We start from the raw sequence: 21,495 nt of genomic DNA on the forward strand, positions 1-21,495 counted from the left end.
ATGCAAAGATTAGTGGAAATTTTTTTTTTTAGATTAGCGTCATCCACCCATGTGCTCCCAAGGTAAAGCTTAGATGGAAATATAGTCAACTAGAGAAAGTAGGCACGAATACAAGGGGCTGGTTCTCCTTTAATAAGGATGTACAATGGTTCATGGAGATGGCCTCGCTATATAGATGTAAAGGAGCCTCTATGAGCTACCCTCTCTCATCATAGATGGTCATCCATGTGTTCATGTGTAGCCAAGTCTACTTAGAAGTCGGCTACTGGCCGTTGAATGCAGCTCGTCGGCCATCGATCATTGGCTATAGATCACCAGCCATTGGCCAAAGACCATAGATCATTGGCTAGAGATCACCGGCCACCGGTCGTCACCGGCCACCAACTAAAGAACCATCACCCACTTGCCAGTCGGCCGGTCACCGGCCACCAACTAAAGAACCATCACCCACTGGCCATCGGCCATTGACTATCGACCACCAGCCGTTTTTTTGTCACTTTCTGGCCATCGTCCGGCCAAGATATTCTAGCAAAAATCAAGCTCTCAATCAAGTATGAGTTTTGGTTTTTCGGCGTTGATTTTTCTCACGCACGATGGCCTTTGAATTGCTTCATACCATCCATGATCACAAATAAAGACGTCATCAACATGCAAGTTGGAATCCATCAAATATATGTGCACTATTGGCTTCTCCTTATATGGGGGCCTTACAAACTATGCAACAATAATTGAGGTGGACAAAATTGACGGGTGGGCAACACAAGTATACTAACATGAGCTTGGCCGATATTTCTCTCCATTTCTTCATGAGGTGGTGATGGAATGCCTATAAGCAAAAGCTATGCATGGTAGTAGTCACCTTCCTACCATTCTCATTTGCCCAAACCTCGCCAGTGGTACGGTCTATGGTGTAAGGGAGGTCCCACCACGTGCCCTAGTGATCACAACAAGAGTCTCGACGGGAGGGAGCGATAGGGGTGAGGCTAGGAGTGGTAAGCAGTGTGAGGCGAGGTGTGTCTTGTGGTGTGAAAGCAGGAGTGGTCGACTATCTGACAAAAGTCGAAGTGGATGGCAACTGTGTAGGAGATGTGGGAGTGCGAATCGAAGGGACAAGAATGGCGCTCGACGACTACGAGGTGGTGTGGAAGCATCGTTGGCACCACCACCATAACATGCGACTACTCCACCACTGGAGCGTCGGGCCCTCAATGTCTCATGTTGATGGAAACCCTAAAACCTACCACTCCTGAGCTCTTTGCCTTCTCCTACGGTTGAATGCCATTGTGAGTTAAAAGTAGCAATGGCCTTAGGCTGTGGATACACACTAAATTGAAGCCTATCTGTCACTTTTGGGGAGGGGCGGGCATGCATTACACACCAAGTGGCACTGATCTTGAAAAAGTGAATATAGCTCAATGAATTGTTTGTAGCATATTGGTTTGACGCTAGAGTACGTATAAGCTAGGAGGAGCTCAACCCCCATCGAAGCTCGAGTAGGGGGTTGTCCCCCGAGTTCTAATGAATGCACGCTGGCTTTCTTACACGTCTACATGCCCAAGTTTGGGCCAACGGTATGTATGCAGTTTTAGGCCCCTGTAACACTAGGACAAGCAGAGGGACATCTTAGCACCCTTGATCAACTTTTGCAAGTAGCGACCACCTACAAAAAGCATGCTACGAAATCAGTAGACAAGATTTGAAACCTGCCCATCATCATGATAAATGGGGGCTTCTCCATTTGTGCCATTTCGATTCGCTGCTGAACATTTGTAGCTTTTTATTAAAGATCTAGTATGTTGAACACATTTCAAAAAAGAAATTGCTCTCAAAAAAATGAATATTCCTTCTCGTCAGCTAAACAGGTGACGAGCTGGAGTCTCCTGGAGCCCGTAGGGTTTGTTGCTCCGGTGCTACTGCCCAGATGCCGCTTTGGCGAGCATGCAGGAGATAAAGTGCAGGTAGCCAGGCCTAGGTAGGAGTGTAGGGTTCACGAGGTATGACGTGCCAGAGATTGAGCAGTTCAACAGGTCGATGGGACAAGGGGCTTCAATTTTTTAAAAATTGACGAATCGCATGAATTACAACTGGGCGTGGTGGCTCAACTGGTTACGCTAGATGTTTGAAGGTATTCTACTCAAGGGGTTGATTTCGACTCCCTCATTTGTCCTTTTACAGGGTCTGGTCTTCAGAAGGGTCGCCGATGAGATCCGCATGGAATCTGTGTAAAATTGAATCTCAAAGAGAGTGTGGGACAAGCGCCCCAGTGTGACAGGGGCCTAAACAATGTGGATGAGACCAGCACCTTTAATTTTGCGAAGGGCGCTAGGCCTTGTTGCCATCACTGATTCGAGTCGCTTGCTCACTCACGCACCCCGTGACTAAGGTAGGGGTGGTGGTGGCTATGGCGGAGAGGGCAGCAATAACGAGCTTGAAAGGTACAAGCTCGGAACTGCGGATAGGATCTCTTTTCTCAGGAAAGAGAGTTTTACCCAAGAATGCACAGGTTACACATATGCCAAGGCAAAGTGTTCGCAGGCCCATATTGGGCGTCAGGGCCATGGGCGACACTGTCAGCAAAGGGATGACGTATGAAGATGGAGGACGCTGGCTTAGCAGCACTACGCGCCATATTCGCATCTACGCAGCCTACATAGATCCCGAGACAAACAAAATGGACCAGACTCAGACCGACAAATTGAGCCTTATTCTTGACCCTGATGATGAATTTGTCTGGACTGAGGATAAAGCGCAGAAGGTTTTTGACGAGTTTAAATCACTCGTCGATAATTATGCTGTAAGTCTGTGATTCTTGGCATAGTTCTTTGCATGCTGTGTGTTTTCGATCTGTTCGACCATCAGAATCCTTTGTATCTTTTTCTGATTTGCAAAAAACTTCCCTATGCAAGTCTTCTAACAGTGTCTAAATTACACCATGCAGAGGCTGAGTTTCCAAACTCTGTATGCATTGATTTGATGATTTTTTCTGCTCTTGTTGTCTTAAATGCATCACTGCCTAGTTGCAGATGGTGATATGATTGTTTTGTCACTTGCTGGTTTGAGGTTTGTTGCTATGCAGATGCTAAGAAGAAACATGTAGGTAACCGCGTGCTTACCATGAATTTCCTGGTCTGCCATTTGTATCGGCCAAAAAAAATCTGTTTGCATCCCGTTGCTAGTACCGTCAAAACATATTCGACCTTCATCCATTGTTCAGTTCTCTCCCAAAAAAATGAGTAAAGAAACTGAAGTTCATCAAGTACAATCTCTGAGCCCTTCATTTGTCAAAGTCGCTTTCTCGGCCCGGTAGTCAACCACGGCGTTGTTGTTGTGGTACCAAGGGATTTCGAGTAGAATGTCACAACCTTCCAAGGCAAATACGTAAAACTCCTCGTGCCCTAAACACCCCTGTCATTGCAAACGAAGTTTGCCAATGTTCGGTGTAATAGCAACATCCCGTCTGGGTGCCACTCGAACTACCTCCGCCTGTGGCCTCAGCCTATCGGGCGTAATTCCAAATCGAGCCGCCAATTCCAAGTGAAAAGAAGTTGGCCTTGGCTCCTTCAAAAGAGCTTCCTGATCTTTCACTTTGCCCCAAAAGAGGCAAAATTTGTACTTTCATTCATTTGATTCGGTTCAGGCCCCACGCAATGTGGTACCAGTTCTGCTTTTTATCTACCTTTTCTGCCACGTCTCTCAGCTGCTTTGGAACTTTCTGGCCTTTCTTCATCCTGTTCATTCGGTGCCTTGTTAGGGCACTTCGCAAAGATATGCCCAGTTTCCCCGCATTCAAAGCACTTCCCCTCCTTTATATATAGAGCCCTCTGTTGAGGAGTAAGCTTGGGTCGTGCATCCTTATCTTTCTATTTTGGGTTGCTCTTTCTCTTTCTACTTTCATTTTTCTAAGTTTGTTCGACTCTTTGTGTCATGATCTCATCTTTGGGGTAGGTCAGACTGCCAGAGTGAATGGCAAAACCCCGTTTCACATTACTCATCAACTCTTGAATGGAAGCTGACTTTTGTTCTAAGCAGTGATCTCGGATCTTTGTAGGTAGACCCAAGGTAAACCGCTCAATCTACTCCTTGAACGAGATCTTCTTAAATGAAGAGGCGGGTAGAAAAGAGCTCCAGAATCTCTCGCAATAAGCGTCCACTGTATCTTTCTTGGTCATCCGTAGATGGTTCCAAGCAGTGCGTATGTCGCGTTTATACTATCTCTTTCTTGGTCATCCGTAGATGGTTCCAAGCAGTGCGTATGTCGCGTTCATACTCTCGAGTCAGCCAAGAAGAAATAAAAAGCCTTTTGAATTTCAGCCATTTAATTGGCGCTGTCTTGTTTAAGAGAAGGGTGGACCACCGAGTTCGAGCATTCCCCTTGAAGTAAGAGGTAGCTCTCCGAATCTTAGAGTGCTTTGAGTAACGTCCTCCCGAAAAAGCGATGTCAAACTGCTGTATAAAAGACAAAGCCTTCGAAGCATCTCTATAACTAGAAAACATGTCAAATTTAATTGATTGTCCATCTTCCTTAAACTCTCGGACTTTCTTGCTTTTGTCTTCCAGAAAGTCATACTGGTTGGCTTTGTAAAAATTCTTCCTCTTTGCATAAAAGCTGCTGTCATCAGAGGCTGAATTGTCTGTAGACGAGTCCTCTGTAGAACTGTTAATCACGGGGCGAGATTTAGGCTTCTTTGCCTTTTTCTTGCCCTTTCCGAAGCGTTGCTTCTTGCTTCTCTTTTTGCCTTTTGTGTCTTCTTCGCTCGAATCAGATGAGCTAGAAGAAGAAGAAGAAGAAGAAGAAGAAGAAGAAGAAGTGGGTACTCCTTCAAATCGAACACGCTTCTTCTGTTTCTTTGCCGATTCAAAAGTAGACTGACGGTCCAAATAACCCGGGAAGTGAGCACCTTTCTTCAGCTTTTTGTCGTGCTTTTTAGCTTTGTTTTGCGCGTCAAAAAGCTGAGTAATTCATGCATCAACCACCACTTCTAATTCTTGCTCCGTGTATATCCTGGGAGTGAGAGGTTTCTTGGGTGGTTCTGTGGTCTGTCACCACTGCGCATGCACCTCCTCAAAAGAGGTCTCGCTCATATATTTTGCAAATTTTGGGTCCTTCGCAAAATTGAGCATCATCTTTGTTGCGTCGCCGATCAATCGTTGACGCTCCGCCTGAGTAGGCCGAGGCCGGCCATACTCCTTGCCTGAATCTTCGTTGTGATCCCTTCCCGCATCTCCGGATGCAGAGGGAGTCGACTGATCTTTGCTTGAAGCCATAGGTGCCGCTGAAATGGATCAGATTTCCCGTAGAAGAGAAATCAACTGTGCTCTGATACCACTGTAACAGACTTGGACACTCCAGTCGAGAATCTACCGCGACAGCACAAATAACCACTTTAAAACAGTTCATAGTTCACAATTGATTCGACACTAGTCCGGCGAAGTTCCGTGCCTAGAGATATTGGCCCCAAAGACTGGCGCCCCTTTTGGTATTTCTTTATGTATTAATCTGTGTTCAAAGTACAAGAGTGCGGGCAGGCGCTCACACTCAAACTCTGCATCCAGATGCTCTGAGTTGTGAGAGGCCTGCTCACATATTTAAAGATTACAGAGGTTGCTAAAAGCAGAGTCCCAAAAGCTGAAAATCAAAAGCCCAAAAACAAAGCAAAGGCTCTTTCTCTCTCTTGCTTGTAGAATAAAGCAAGTTCCAAAAGCTGTCCATAAAATAGCTTTTTTAAAATAAAGCAGAAGAGCTCTCTCTCTCCCTCTTCTATGGCGTAGAAAAAGCAAAAAGGGCTCTCTCTATCTCTCTCTTGCAATTGCGTAGCCTAAAAAGCAACGCCCAAAAAGCTGCGTTGCTTTTCCTTGCCGTCGGAAAATCCGCCACGATTTGCACTGGCGTCCGTACAACTTGCCACGTCATCAATGCCACGTCAGCAGTTCGGGATTTCCTGTAGAGGGTGTACAGGCAGCCACGTCATCAATGCAGCCAACAGTGAATGTGTGTTGTGGCACGCCACGTCACCAGTTTGTGACACGTAGACGGGAGTGCGAGGCAGACGCTAAGGCTCGAAGGCAGGAAAGGAAGTTATGCATGATCTCATTACTACTTTGGCAGTCCTGTCCGATACCTCTTCTTTGGAGCTGGATCATGAAAAGCTTGCCAAGACCATCGCGGAGGCGACCAATGCTACACGGACGGTCAATGAACCCATTCCCAAGAAGATGACGTTCAGTAAGTATGATGGTAAGATGGATGCTATTGTTATTTATTCTTGGTTGCATCAATTTACATCCTATTTTGCGGTTGTTAAAAAGTCTGATAAGAACAAAGTTCTCTCGTCTTCCATGCATCTCATCGATGATGCTATCACTTGGAAGGATGAGTGGATGGAGGAGGAGGAAGCCCACAAGGTGGCCCATGCCGCGTCTCTCCTCGTAATGTTAGGTGCAGCGGAAGTGTTTAAGGATTTAGCTCGGATCCAGTACTCCGCACAAACACAAGGTTACTTTATTTTACTTGAAAGTAAACACGAGAGAGAGAGAGAGAGAGAGAGAGAGAGAGAGAGAGAGAGAGAGAGAGAGAGAGAGAGAGAGAGAGACGACATTGCATGTCGGGTCCCAACCACCCTCAAGGGCCCCCTAGCTTTTTTGCCATAGCAAGTACTTGCTTTGTTACTTGCACAATGCCGTTACAATGATCCTAGATGTTAGAGATGTTGATGGGTACTTGCTAGAGAATCGAGATGCTTTGTACTGCTGAGATACTGATGGGTACTGTTGTAGATGTTGAGGGGTACTGTGGTAGATACTTGGTACTGTTGAAATGCTGAGGGGTACTGTAAGGTGCAGCGGAAGTGAATGTTGAACTTTGCTCAAGATGAGTGCTCCGGACTGTGCTCAAGGTTCCTTTTACTTACGGAAGGGAGAGCCTTCCGTTCTTTTAGTGAGAGTGCAATGGACACAAACAAAGTGGATGAACACTGTGAATGAAGGTGCTCAGATTGAGGGATAGAGAGAGAAGAATACGACACCAGAATGTTGTCAAACCCTCTCCGAAGGCCCCACTCTCTATGGCGAGAGCGGTCTACTATTGATTGCACAAATCTCTATAATGCTTGGACTTGCCGACGATGTCGACGACGACGAGACATGCTGAAATCTGGAAATGCTAATGGCTGAAATCTGCAAATCTTTATCTGCTGAATTTTGACTCTATGTCGGTGACGATGTTGATGACGACGATGCGACGACGACGCGTTGAAAATGCAGATGCTGAAATCTGCATTTTCCGGGCTGAAACTGCAAACTTCGGGGGATTTGGCCGTGCGGCGAGGATCTGCTGCGGGAAGGTGAGATCTGCGAGGTTCGGAAACTTTACTACGGTCGACTGCTGAAAACTGAAAACGCTGGTCCTAGGGCTGAATCTGTTGCGAAGATCTGCAAAAACGCTGAGGTGTCTTGCAGATGCAAAAACGCTAGGGTTGAAAATGATCTTGCGGAGAAATCTGCTATCTGTTGTAGGAATCTGCTAATGCTAGAGATGTTTTGTAGGAGTCTGCTAACGTTCGGTAGCCGAGGTTGATCTGCTGAACAAAAACGCTAGGGTTGATCTTGTCCAAAAACGCTAGGTTTGCTGATGGAACGAGTCTTGCTGAGAAGTTGCTTGTTGAGCAAAGGTGCTCCTGTTGCCTCTTCTGCCAGAAAGTGCTAGCGCTAGGTTTCTATTTATACATGCTTAGTGGATTTGCCCTACCCTGTTTCCAACAAAAATCACTTAAAAATAATAAGTGAAAATTGGCTAAAATAGGGAAAATAGGTCTATGCACTCTAAAAATGCTCCTAATGGGTTTTGATGGAAATCTGATGATCATGCTGTGTGCAACCAGAGGATATGCATCTACTCTTAAGTGTCTAGATATGCATGGTCTGCGAACACTCACAAAAGTGCCGGATCACTTGCTATTTGTTAGGTGCAACGGAATGAATGTTTGCACTTTGCTCAAGATGAGTGCTCCGAACTGTGTTCAAGGTTCCTTTTGTTCTTATGGAAGGTAGAGCCTTCCGTTCTTAATGAGAGAATGCTATGATCACAACAAAGTGAATGGACACTGTGAGTGCAAGTGTATGAGACTGAGAGAGAGAGAGAGAAAAGAGAGATACGACACCAGAGACGTTGTAAAACCCTCCTCCGAAGGCCCCACTCTCGTTGGCGAGAGTGGTCTACTTATGATTGCACAAAGTGGTACAATGACGATGCAATGGACTGATGCAACCTGGGACTATACCGGTGACGACGACGGTGATGATGACGACTTAGGGCTGAAATCTGTGGTCTTCTAACTGCTGAATTTCTGCAAATCTTTGGGCTGTTTTGGGTGGCTGAAAATGACTGTTTTGGCGTTTTCGAGGGCTGAAAATTGGGGTTCTTCTGCATCCGACTAGGGCTGATCTGGGCTTGTTAAAAACGCTGATCTGCTGCGTTTTTATGCTGCTGAATTTGCTTTTTTGCAATGCTGAAAACGCTGAGGCAATCGCTGGAAAATGGCATCTTGATGGCGATCCAATGCTGGCTGGGGGGACATGCTGCTGCTACTTGAAAACGCCAGGTTGTTAAATAGGATGGCGATGATCCAAGCTGAAAAACGCTAGGGGTTCCTGCTAGGGTTTTGCTGAGAAGGTGCCTGTTGAGCATGTGCTCCTGCTGCCTCTTCTGCCAGAAAGTGCTAACTTGGGTTTGCTTATATATTAACTTAGCAAAATTGCCCTACCTACTTTTGTTGGAAAGTCACTTAAAAATAATAAGTGAAAAATACCAAAAATAGGGAAAATAGGCTAAATGCATTGGAAAATTCCCCTGACTGAATCTGATGGATTCTGAAGGGAATACTGATGATCATGCTGTGTGCAATCAGAGGATATGCATCTACCCTAAGTGACTGGGCATGCACGGTCTACGAATAGACTCACAAAAGTGCCAGATCACTTCTAATCTAGACTGACTGGACTGACTGAACCCTGATCATGCTGTAGCTTGTCCATGGACACATAGGGTTGGATGTGTCACGTGACACTATTCTTAGGTTGACTTGACTGAACTGAACCCTGGTCATGCTGTAGCTTGTCCACGGACACACAGGGTTGGATGTGTCACGTGACATCCCCTCCTTTTCAAAGTGAGGCACTGGTACCGAACTGTATGGTGTCGAGGGAGATCGCCAACAGGGTCTGGAATCCTGCAAAGGACTCATCATTGGCCCACTTTGATGTGCGGGTCATGCGGTACTTGAACTTCATAAAGGTCTGCAATGCTTGCTTCTTTGGGCCGCGCCGAAAGCGACGGAGAGTCATTTGTGGTCCTTCAATGCTTCAACTTCGTTGATAGTCATCCGTCTACCTTCTTCAAGAATCTCAGAGGATGAAAATTCCTGAAACCACTTCCAACACAAAAACATGAACATACCCATTCCATGTAAAGTGATTGGAAAAATACTATTCCTTCGAACAAACTGTGCATGCAATGTAGATGAACAAAGTGACGGAGTGCCAAACCGTTCCTCAAACACACGCAAACAATGGGGTCGAATCTTGACTTTCTGATCTAAATCAATCAACTGTGGCAAAACACAATGGACATGCGGATGCTTGATGCTCAATCCTTCTTGTGCTCTTTCGGATACCGTGTCATGCCAAGGAAGAGACATGAAATGTGACTTCCTTGAAGGCATACTTTTCAGCTTTTCATGAGAAATCCGCATACATCCATGCTCATTCATGAGTGAATCATGCTCAACGTACAATATGTCATGCCTATGAAAAGGGATCACATAAAGACGCTGACTAAAATACAGGAAACGATCACGAATGAAACACTCGAACAATGCATGCTGACTAATCATTCAAACACATAATACTTCCTGTGAGGGTTCTTTGGACCTAGGCTCGAGAGCCAAGATCGGTTCTTCGTGTTTGATCGAATCTTCCTGTGGGGGATCTGTGGACCTCGACTCGAAAGCCAAGATCGGTTCTTCGTGATGGATCGAATCTGCAATGAGGTTAGCTTCACTAGAAAAAGTATCAACTAACACATCATCCTTGTGAACAATCACATCATTGTCCTGCAAATCATCATGCTTGCGAGAAATCACATCTTGAACATCATGCAAATCATCATGCTTGTCCTTATCATCCAAATCATCATGCAATTCTTCATGCTTATCATTATCATTCAAATCATCGTACTCATCATTACCATGCAAATCATGTTTGTCATGCTTGGGAGAAGAAGAGACTGAGAGAGTCTCCTTTTCTCGAATCTCTTGCATCTATGCCTGAGCTTGAGAAATGTAAGGTGCAACGGAATGATTGTTTGCGCTTTGCTCAAGATGAGTGCTCCAAACTGTGCTCAAGGTTCCTTTTAGTTCTTATGGAAGGGAGAGCCTTCCGTTCTTATTGGAAAGTGCTATGATCACAAACAAAGTGAATGGACACTGTGCGTGCAAGTGTATGAGACTGAGAGATAAAGAGAGAAGAGAGATACGACACCAGAGACGTTGTAAACCCTCCTCCGAAGGCCCCACTCTCTTCGGCGAGAGTGGTCTACTTATTGATTGCACAAAGTGGTACAATGACGATGCATGGAAACTGATGCAACTTGGGACTATGCTGGTGACGACGACGACGACTTAAGGGCTGAAATCTGCGGTCTTTCTATCTACTGTCCATAAAAACGCTATGGCTGAAAATCTGGGACTAAATGACTGTTTTGGCTGCATTTTTGAGGCTGAAAATGGTGGATCTCTTGCAATGACTAGGGCTGAATCTGCTGTTGTCTTCAAGGCTGAAAACGATGCTGCAAATTCTCCGCTAAAGGCTGAAAATGAAAAACGCTGGCAGATCTGGTAAGCGCTAGCAAAAACGCTAGGCAACTGGGAAGAGCTGACGATGACTGCAAACTGGAAAACGCCAGGGGTCATGGGGAAGTGCTAGCGATATCCAAAAACGTCAAGGCTGAGTGTGGGCGATGAGGGAAAACCAAAAACGCCAAGGGGTGCTGAGGGTATTGTGGGGTTCTTGCTGAGAAGATGCTTGTTGAGCGGGAGCTCCTACTGCCTCTTCTGCCAAAAAGTGCTAACTTGGGTTTGCTTATATATTTTCTTAGCAAAATTGCCCTACCTACTTTTGTTGGGAAGTCACTTAAAAATAATAAGTGAAAAATGTCAAAAATAGGGAAAATAGGCTAAATGCACTGGAAAATTCCCCTGATGGAATTTGATGGATTCTGAAGGGAATACTGATGATCATGCTGTGTGCAACCAAAGGATATGCATCTACACCAAGTGAGTGGGCATGCACGGTCTACGAATAGACTCACAAAAGTGCCAGATCACTTCTAATCTAGACTGACTGGACTGATTGAACCCTGATCGTGTTGTAGCTTGTCCACGGACACATAGGGTTGGATATGTCACGTGACATCCCCCCTTTTCAAAGTGAGGTACTGATACCGAACTGTATGGCGTCGAGGGAGATCGCCAATAGCATCCGGAATCTTGGAAGGGACTCTTCGCCGGCCCACTCTGATGTGTGGGTCGTGCGGTACTTGAACTTCATAAAGGTCTCCAAAGCTTGCTTCTTTGGGCCGCGCCAAAAGCGACATAGTCTTCTGTGGCTCCTTCGATGCTTCAACTTCGTCTAGAGTCATGTTTCTTTCTTCTTCAAGAATCTCCATGGCTGAAAATTCCTGAAACCACTTCCAAACAAAACCATGAACATACCTATCCATGTAAAGTGACTAGAAAAAATCTTGTCTTTCTCAAAGATTGTGCATGCAATGTAGATGAACAAAGAGACAGAGTGCCAAACCGTTCATCAAACACATGCAAACAATGAGATCGAATCTTTCTTGTTTGATCTAAAACAATCAACTGTGGCAATTTACAACGGAAATGCACATGCTTGGTGCTCATACTTTCATGTGCTCTTTCTACATTTGTCGTGCCAAGGAAGAGACATGGAATGTGACGTCCTTGAATGCATATTTTTCAGCTTTTCATGAACAATCCGCATACATCCGTGCTCATTCATGAGTGAAACGTGCTCAACATACAATATGTCATGCCTAGGAAAAGGGATCACATAAAGATGCTGACTAAAATACAGGAAACGATCACGAATGAAACATTTGAACAATGCGTGCGTATCAATCATATGAACATATAGTACTTCCTGTGAGGGTTCTTTGGACCTAGGCTCAAGAGCCAAGATCGACTCTTCGTGATTGATCGAATCTGCAACGAGGTTAGCTTCGCTAGAAAAAGCATCCACTAACACATCATCCTTGTGAACAATCACATTTTCTTCATGCAAATCATCATGCGTGTCATTGTCATCCAAATCATTATGCAAATCATTGGCATTCAAATCATCATGCTTATCATTGTCATTCAAATCATCATGCTTATCATTGTCATGCAAATCCTGTGTGTCAGGCTTGGGAGAAGAAGAGACTGAGAGAGTCTCCTTTTCCCGAATCCTTTCAATCTTGTCCTGCATATTAGCAATGAGAGAGGGAGAATGAACAATGTCTTCTCCATGAATGACAATGGGAGAATCACTTTTGGCATTGAGAGTGAAAGTGTTAGCCTCAAAATCAATGAGAGGGTTATTATCACGAAACCGTCAAATGCCCAAAATCATATCACATCCTGAGAGAGGAGAGACATCAAATCTTCTAGTGAAGGCAGCTTGTTGAATTCCAAACAACACATCAAGGCATTCCTCCGTGATGAGAGCGTCCATACCGGGAACAAAGCCAGAGACCTCGATAGGAGATCTCGGACTAACTTCGAGGCAGGCTCTCTCAACAAGAGAGGGATTGATCACATCATGCATACTACCTGGGTCAAACAATATGACAAAACGTTGCCCCGACGTACGACCATAACATTTAATGAGAGAATTATCAATGGGAGGGTCATGAGAAACTTGGGGCACACTCGTGTTATCATTCATTGCATTGACATAAGAAGTTTGTTCTGTGGATTCTTTAGATTCATTCGATTCAAGCTTAGGACATGTTCTTTTTATGTGACCCTTAATGTGACAATGAAAACAACGACCTTCCTTAGAATAAGTGCTTTGCTCTTCTGACGTGATGTATCCTCCTACAATTCCTTGTGCTACCTTTTCATCTGGAGTAAGCTTAATTGTGTTAGCCTTACCCTTATATTCATTGGAATAATTCTTTTCTGAGAGGCTGTTGGAAGATTGGTTAGAAGAGTTACCATTTTTACCGTTCTTACCGTTCTGAGGGTTCTGAGAAGTCTGTGAGGTACTTGTGGAAGTCTTGTTCTCCTTAGGCTTTCCCTTGTTGTGCTTCATCTCCTGTGCGAGAGCAATCGCTACCGCCTTGTTGAGATCGATTGGATCGAGCACCTCGACATCGTACATGATATACTCGTCCAATCCAAAAATAAAAGCCTCTTTGCGCTCATCATCCGATTTTCGTAATTGAGTACCTAGCTGCAAAACACGATTAGAGAAAGACATAACTGGCATACCATTTTGCTTGAGAGCGCGCCAATCGTCCTTCAATCGTGCAAGGTACTGAGGTGGCATAAACTGCGCCTTGAGCTTGTCTTGAAAATCAGCCCAACTAAAAGAGAGGGGCGTGAATTCGTCGGCTTCTTCTAGGTGCGCGGCTAGCTGTGCCTCTTGCTATGCGTGGTACCAATTGATGGCATCACCGGCAAGGTACATAGTTGCCGTCAAGACTTTGCTATTTCCTGTTTTCTTAGTTGTCGCAAAAGAAGCATTAAATTGATGCAACCAAGAATGAATAACCGTAGCATCCATCTTACCATCATACTTACTGAAAGTCAACTTCTCTATGACTGGATGGTTGGAATCTGCGTCGTGGCTTGCGCCACTTGATGAACTCCCACGATCTTTGGGTGGGTCGGACTTCGAGGCAAGTACTTGTCGAATCAATTCTTGAGTGCGTGCGTAGTTCTCGTTGAGTCTCACGCTCAATCTTCAAAGCCACTCTTTGAGCTACACGCTCAGCCTCAAAGGCGGCGCTTCGTGCTGCCTCTTCCGCCTTTCTTTGTTGTTTTCGTTCTTTGCCTTTGTCGCGCTCGCGTTCTAAAGCAAGGCGATTTGCTTCTTGCTCGCGGTCCTTAGCAAGGCGATTTGCTTCTTGTTTATGCATCATGGCGATCATCTGCTTGAACATTGCCTCCATAGGGTTTGGTACACTTGGTGGCGTAGATGGCGAAGGGGGAGGATCGAAAAAATCTTTGTCGCCTCTCTCATGCTCATCACCTGTATGCGAAGTATCCATTCCGCTTCGGGTGACGACCATGCACTATGATCTTTGGTCCTTAAGTCCACGAGGAACTTGGGTTCTTGAGAGTCTTGAGGTTCTTGAGGTTCTTGGGTTCTTGAGGATCTTTAGGTTCTTGAGGTTCTTGAGGTTTTCTTTCGCTTGCAAACCATGTTTGAGAAGGATCTTCTCTTCCCGAGTTCTACTCCTTTCTGCAGGCGCACCCCTTGGCGGCCTTGCACTCACACCAAGGTTGCTTTTTCCCACCTCACGTCGATTGGCCGGCCGCTAAGTGCACGGTTCGCTCTCAATGAGTGAAAAGAGACACAAGGGGAGGCTGGACAAGCCCTTCTTTCTTGGGATTCTTGTCACTCTTCAAAAAACACGATTAGATATCGACACGCCCAAGCGAACTTGGGTTCGTGTGACCGCAAAAAGCAAAAAAATTCTTGTGATTCTTGTGGTTCTTTCCTTGAGTGATACAAAACACTGCCAAAGCTCTGATACCAATGTTAGGTGCAGCGGAATGATTGTTTGCGCTTTGCTCAAGATGAGTGCTCCGAACTGTGCTCAAGGAGTCCTTTTAGTTCTTATGGAAGGGAGAGCCTTCCGTTCTTAATGGAAAGTGCTATGATCACAAACAAAGTGAATGGACACTGTGCGTGCAAGTGTATGAGACCGAGAGATAAAGAGAGAAGAGAGATACGACACCAGAGACGTTGTAAAACCCTCCTCCGAAGGCCCCACTCTCGTTGGCGAGAGTGGTCTACTTATTGATTGCACAAAGTGGTACAATGACGATGCATGGAAACTGATGCAACTTGGGACTATGCCGGTGATGACGAGGACGACTTAAGGGCTGAAATCTGCGATCTTCTATTTGCTGTCCATAAAAACGCTATGGCTGAAAATCTGGGACTGATTTCGGTGGCTGAAAATGACTGTTTTGGCTGCGTTTTTGAGGCTGAAAATGGTGGATCTCTTGCAATGACTAGGGCTGAATCTGCTATTGTCTTCAAGGCTGAAAACGTTGCTACAAATTCTCCGCTAAAGGCTGAAAATGAAAAACGCTGGCAGATCTGGTAAGCGCTAGCAAAAACGCTAGGCAATTGGGAAGTGCTGGCGATGACTGCAACTGGAAAACGCCAGGGGTCATGGGGAAGTGCTAGCGATATCCAAAAACGCTAGGGCTGAGTGTGGGCGATGAGGGAAAACCAAAAACGCCAAGGGGTGCTGAGGGTACTGCGGGGTTCTTGCTGAGAAGATGCCTGCTGAGCGGGGAGCTCTTGCTGCCTCTTCTGCCAGAAAGTGCTAATTTGGGTTTGCTTATATATTTTCTTAGCAAAATTTCCCTACCTACTTTTGTTGGGAAGTCACTTAAAAATAATAAGTGAAAAATGTCAAAAATAGGGAAAATAGGCTAAATGCACTGGAAAATTCCCCTGATGGAATCTGAAGGGAATACTGATGATCATGCTGTGTGCAACCAGAGGATATGCATCTACACCAAGTGACTGGGCATGCACTGTCTACGAATAGACTCACAAAAGTGCCAGATCACTTCTAATCTAGACTGACTGGACTGACTGAACCCTGATCATGCTATAGCTTGTCCACGGACACATAGGGTTGGATGTGTCACGTGACAAGAAAAGAGTCGCAACATTGCTTTCATGTGTCGGTCGTTCATTGCTTGTCTTGCTTTGTTCTCGCGATCAAATGCTGCTTGTCTTTCTTTGTTATTGCGATCAAATTCTGCTTCTCTTTCTTTGTTCTCGCGATCCAACTTTGCTTCTCGTGCTTTGGCTTCCAAGCGTGCTTGCTCATGCTCACGCTCTTTGGTTGCCATTCTTTCTTCGTATTCACGATCTATGGCTGCTCTTCTTTCTGCGGATTCACGATCTATGGCTGCCATTCTTTCTGCTTTACTTGCTTCACGTTCTAACTTCCTTTCCATAAACAACTGCTTTAACTTCTCCATAGGAGTTAGTGCAATCCTTGGCGTAGATAGGGAAGGGGGAGGGTCGGAAAAACCTCCTGGTGGGGAAAATTCTTCTTCACCACCCTCATGCTCACCACCTTCATGCGAAGTATTCATTTCTCTTCGGGTGATGACCATCCACTGAAGTCTTGGGTTCTTGTGGGTCTTTCTTAAGTTCACGAGGAACTTGGGTTCTTGGGGTTTTTGAGGGTCTTGAGGTTCTGAAGGTTCTTCTTTCGCTTGCAATCTATTTAAGAGAAGGATCTTCTCTTCACCCGAGTTCTGCTCCTTTCCGCGGGCGCACCCCTTAGCGGCCTTGCGCTCACACCAAGGTTGCTTTTTCCCACCTCACGTCGATTGGCCAGCCGCTAAGTGCAGGGTCCTCTCTCAATGAGTGAAACGAGGCACAGGGGGAGGCTGGACAAGCCCTTCTTTCTTGGGTTTCCTGTCACTCTTCAAAAACACGATTAGGAATCGACACGCCCAAGAGGACTTGGGTTACGTCGACTGCAACAAGAAAAAAAATTAGGTGGTTCTTTCCTTGAGTGATACAGAACATTGCCAAAGCTGTGATACCAATGTAAGGTGCAACAGAAGTGACTGTTGAACTTTGCTCAAGATGAGTGCTCCGAACTGTGCTCAAGGTTCCCTTTACTTACGGAAGGGAGAGCCTTCCGTTCCTTTAGTGTGAGAGTGCAATGGACACAAACAAAGTGGATGAACACTGTGAATGAAGGTGTTGAGACTGAGAGATAAAGAGAGAAGAATACGACACCAGGATGTTGTCAAACCCTCCTCCGAAGGCCCCACTCTCTATGGCGAGGGCGGTCTATTATTGTTTGCACAAATCTCTACAATGCTTGGACTTGCCGACGATGTCGACGACGACGAGATGGGCTGAAATCTGGAAATGCTAATGGCTGAAATCTGCAAATCTTTATCTGCTGAATTCTGACGCTATGTCGGTGACGATGTCGATGACAACGATGCGACGAAGATGCGTTGAAAACGCATACGCTAAAGTTTGCATTTTCCGGGCTGAAACTGCAAACCTCGCGGGATCTGGCCGTGCGGCGAGGATCTGTTGCAGGAAGGTGAGATTTGCGAGGTTCGGGAACTCTACTGCGGTTGACTGTTGAAAACTGAAAACGCTGGTCCTAGGGCTGAATTTGTCGCAAAGATCTGCAAAAACGCTGAGGTGTCTTGCAGATGCAAAAGGGCTAGGGCTGAAAATGATCTTGCGGAGAAATCTGCTATCTGCTGTGGAAATCTGCTAGCGCTAGAGATGTTCTGCTGTGCTGCTGTTGGAAACGCTAGGTTCTGCTGTCTTGCGGTAGCCGAGGCTGATCTGCTGAACAAAAACGCAAGGGCTGATCTTGTCCAAAATTGCTAGGTTTGCTGATGGAGTGAGTCTTGCTGAGAAGTTGCCTGTTGAGCAAAGGTGCTCCTGCTGCCTCTTTTGCCAGAAAGTGCTAGCGCTAGGTTTCTATTTATACATGCTTAGTGGATTTGCCCTACCCAGTTTCCAACAAAAGTCACCTAAAAATAATAAGTGAAAATTGGCTAAAATAGGGAAAATAGGTCTATGCACTATAAAAATGCTCCTGACGGGTTCTGATGGAAAACTGATGATCATGCTGTGTGCAACCAGAGGATATGCATCTACTCTTAAGTGTCTGGACATGCACGGTCTGCGAACAGACTCACAAAAGTGCCAGATCACTTCCTATTCTTAGACTGACTTGACTGAATTGTACCCTAGTCATGCTGTAGCTTGTCCACGGACACATAGGGTTGGATGTGTCACGTGACAGGTACTTGCTGTGGATACCTGTACTGCGAGGCTACGGGCTGAATGCTGAATAACACGAGGCTCTGAGATCGAGATCTGCTACTTGATGCGACAGAGGCTAAAATTTAATGATGCTGAAAACTGATGTGATGGGTAAAAACATTGGTCTACTGCATGCTGAAAAGGCCGATCTAAAGTGCTGAATTTGCTGGCCGAAAAAGGTTGAATTCGCTGATGGTGCTGATGAGGAAAATGCTGGTGGAATGGGCTGAAAATGTTGGAGGTGCTGGTCGAGGTGCTGCGGGTATTGGGTTTGTTATAAATCTTGCTTCACGACCTTGATGAAAACGGGCTAAGAGGTCACTTATGATGTTAGGTGCAACGGAATGAATGTTTACGCTTTGCTCAAGATGAGTGCTCCAAACTGTGCTCAAGGTTCCTTTTGTTCTTATGGAAGGTAGAGCCTTCCGTTTTTAATGAGAGAATGCTATGATCACAAACAAAGTGAATGGACACTGTGCGTGCAAGTGTATGAGACTGAGAGATAGAGAGAGAAGAGAGATACGACACCAGAGATGTAAAACCCTCCTCCGAAAGCACCACTCTCGTCGGCGAGAGTGGTCTACTTATGATTGCACAATCTGATACAAATGGTATGCATGAGACTGATGCAAGTCTAGGCTACGTCGACGATGACGAAGTCGACCTAAGGGCTGAAATCTGCAATCTTTCTACTGTCCAAAAACGCTATGGGCTGAAATCTGCGACTAGTCCAAAAACGCTGATTTGGGGGCTGTTTTCTGTGGGTCTTTGACGCTGAAAATCTGCAGGTTTAGGGCTGAAAACTGAGGATCTTCAAGGCTGAAAACTGATGGTCTTACCGGGGCTGAATCTGCTAACTTTCGAGGCTGAAACTTGCGGTTCTTCTACTGCTTGGGATCGCCAAGGCTGGGATTTGCAAGGGTTGGGATCTGCAAGGCTGGTTATTCAAAAACGCCAGGGCTGATGTTCTCAAAAACGCTAGGCTGGGGTTTATAAAAAACGCTAGCTGCTTGGGTTTGCTAGCGATGAAGTTGATGCAAAAACGCTATGCAGTGGAAGGTATGGCGATGATTGGCTGGTGCAAAAACGCCATGCAATGTTGATGAAGAAACGCTAGGATGGGGGATCTGCTGCTTGGAGGGAAACCGCCAAAGTCTGTCTTGCTGAGAAGTTGCCTGCTGAGCTTGGCTCCTGTTGCCTCTTCTGTCATTTAGTGCTAACTTTGGTTTGCTTATATATTTTGTTACCCAAATTGGCCTACCTACTTTTGTTGGAAAGTCACTTAAATTAATAAGTGAAAAATGCCAAAAATAGGTAAAATAGGCTAAATGCACTGGAAAATTCCCCTGACTAATTCTGGTGGATTCTGATGGGAATGCTTATGATCATGTTGTGTGCAACCAGAGGATATGCATCTACACTAAGTGATTGGACATGCACGGTCTACGAATAGACTCACAAAAGTGCGAGTTCACTTCTAATCTAGACTGACTAGATTGATTGAACCCTGATCATGCTGAAGCTTGTCCACGGACACATAGGGTTGGATGTGTCATGTGACATATGAATAACTTAAGAGACCATTCCCACGCCTATATGCTGAAATGATTGTACTATGCAAGAGAGGGTATGCAACTACAACCTGCCTGAACATGCATGTCCTGCTAGAGGCTCACGAAGTGCTAGGCTAGGTCCTATGCTAAACTAGGACTACTGCTAGATTGTAGCAGAACCTTGTCCACGTGGCTCAACTGCAGTGCGCACGTGACACCGACAAGGCGGCGTCTCTTGTTGTTCCCCTCACGAGCTTAGTTGGGAGGAGTTTGAGGAGGATTTAAAGACGCGCTTCTTGCCTCCACAATATCTAAAGGATTGAAGGAGGATTTTTGGGCTTTGTCTCAACCTGTGATGTCGTATGTGTCTCGTGACACATCCAAACCCTATGTGTCCGTGGACAAGCTACAGCATGATCAGGGTTCAGTCAGTCCAGTCAAGTCTAGATTAGTAGTGATCGGGCACTTTTGTGAGTCTATTCGTAGACCGTGCATGCCCAGTCACTTAGCATAGATGCATATCCTCTTGTTGCACACAACATGATCATCAGTATTCCCTTCAGAATCCATCAGATTCCATCAGGGGAATTTTCCAGTGCATTTAGCCTATTTTCTCTATTTTTGGTATTTTTCACTATTTTTAAGTGACTTTCCAACAAAAGTAGGTAGGGCAATTTTGCTAAGTTAATATATAAGCAAACCCAAGTTAGCACTTTGTAGCAGAAGAGGCAGTAGGAGCTTCCCGCTCAACAGGCAACTTCTCAGCAGTACCTCCCCCAGCACCCCTAGCGTTTTTGGATTTCCCATCCTTGCCTACCCTCAGACCTGGCGTTTTCCAGCATTGCTTGATCGCCGGCCTCATCAGCATTACCTAGCGACTGCAGATCCCCAACATCGCCATCAAGTCCCAGTTTGCTAGCGTTTTTCCATTTCAGCCTATTAGCGTTTTTGGTCTCCAACAAGCCCAGCGTTTTGGCAAGGGGCACAGGCAGCCCAGCGTTAGTGCTTTTCAGCCCTAGCCGCGTCAGAAAGGCAGCGTTTTCAGCCCTATGGTACAGTAGTAGATTCAGCCCCCATTGGTTGCAGCAGTTCCCCCAATTTCAGCCCATAAAAACGCAGCCAAAACAGTCATTTTCAGCCACCGAAACAGTCCCGAAATTCAGTAGTTAGAAGATCTCAGATTTCAGCCATCAAGTCGTCGTCGTCATCATTGTCGTCGTCATCGGCATAGTCCAAGTTGCATCAGTCCACTGCATACGCATTGTACCACTTTGTGCAATCATTAAGTAGACCACTCTCGACGACGAGAGTGGGGCCTTCGGAGGAGGGTTTTACAACGTCTCTGGTGTCGTATCTCTCTTCTCTCTCTATCTCTCAGTCTCATACACTTGCACGCACATTGTCCATTCACTTTGTTCGTGATCATAGCATTTTCCACTAAGAACGGAAGGCTCTCCCTTCCATAAGAACTAAAAGGAACCTTGAGCACAGTTCGGAGCACTCATCTTGAGCAAAGCGCAAACAATCATTCCATTGCACCTAACATTGGTATCAGAGCTTTGACAGTGTTCTGTATCACTCAAGGAAAGAACCACAAGAACCACAAGATTTTTTTTGCTTGTTGAGATCGCACGAACCCAAGCTCGCTTGGGCGTATCGATTCCTAATCGTGTTTTGTTGAAGAGTGACAGGAATCCCAAGAAAGAAGGGCTTGTCCAGCCTCCCCTTGTGTCTCTTTTCACTCATTGAGAGCGGACCGTGCACTTAGCGGCCGGCCAATCAACGTGAGGTGGGAAAAAGCAACCTTGGTGTG

At 45.6% G+C, this 21,495-nt stretch overlaps 1 protein-coding gene across 1 annotated transcript in view; it reads left to right on the forward strand.

Moving 5' to 3' along the window:
• Positions 1 to 2,309: 2,309 nt before the first annotated feature.
• The window catches only part of LOC147441541 (NAD(P)H-quinone oxidoreductase subunit M, chloroplastic-like), a 29,734-nt gene continuing 10,548 nt past the window's right edge, over positions 2,310 to 21,495 (forward strand). Inside the window, exon 1 of the mRNA XM_086483145.1 lies at positions 2,310 to 2,794. Coding sequence (XP_086339271.1) covers positions 2,402 to 2,794 — 393 coding nt within the window. The 5' untranslated portion in view covers positions 2,310 to 2,401. The remainder of the gene's footprint in view (positions 2,795 to 21,495) is intronic.

The sequence above is a fragment of the Adiantum capillus-veneris genome, chromosome 15 (genome assembly GCF_014529385.1).
Source record: "Adiantum capillus-veneris isolate H3 chromosome 15, ASM1452938v2, whole genome shotgun sequence".
NCBI lineage: Eukaryota > Viridiplantae > Streptophyta > Polypodiopsida > Polypodiales > Pteridaceae > Adiantum > Adiantum capillus-veneris.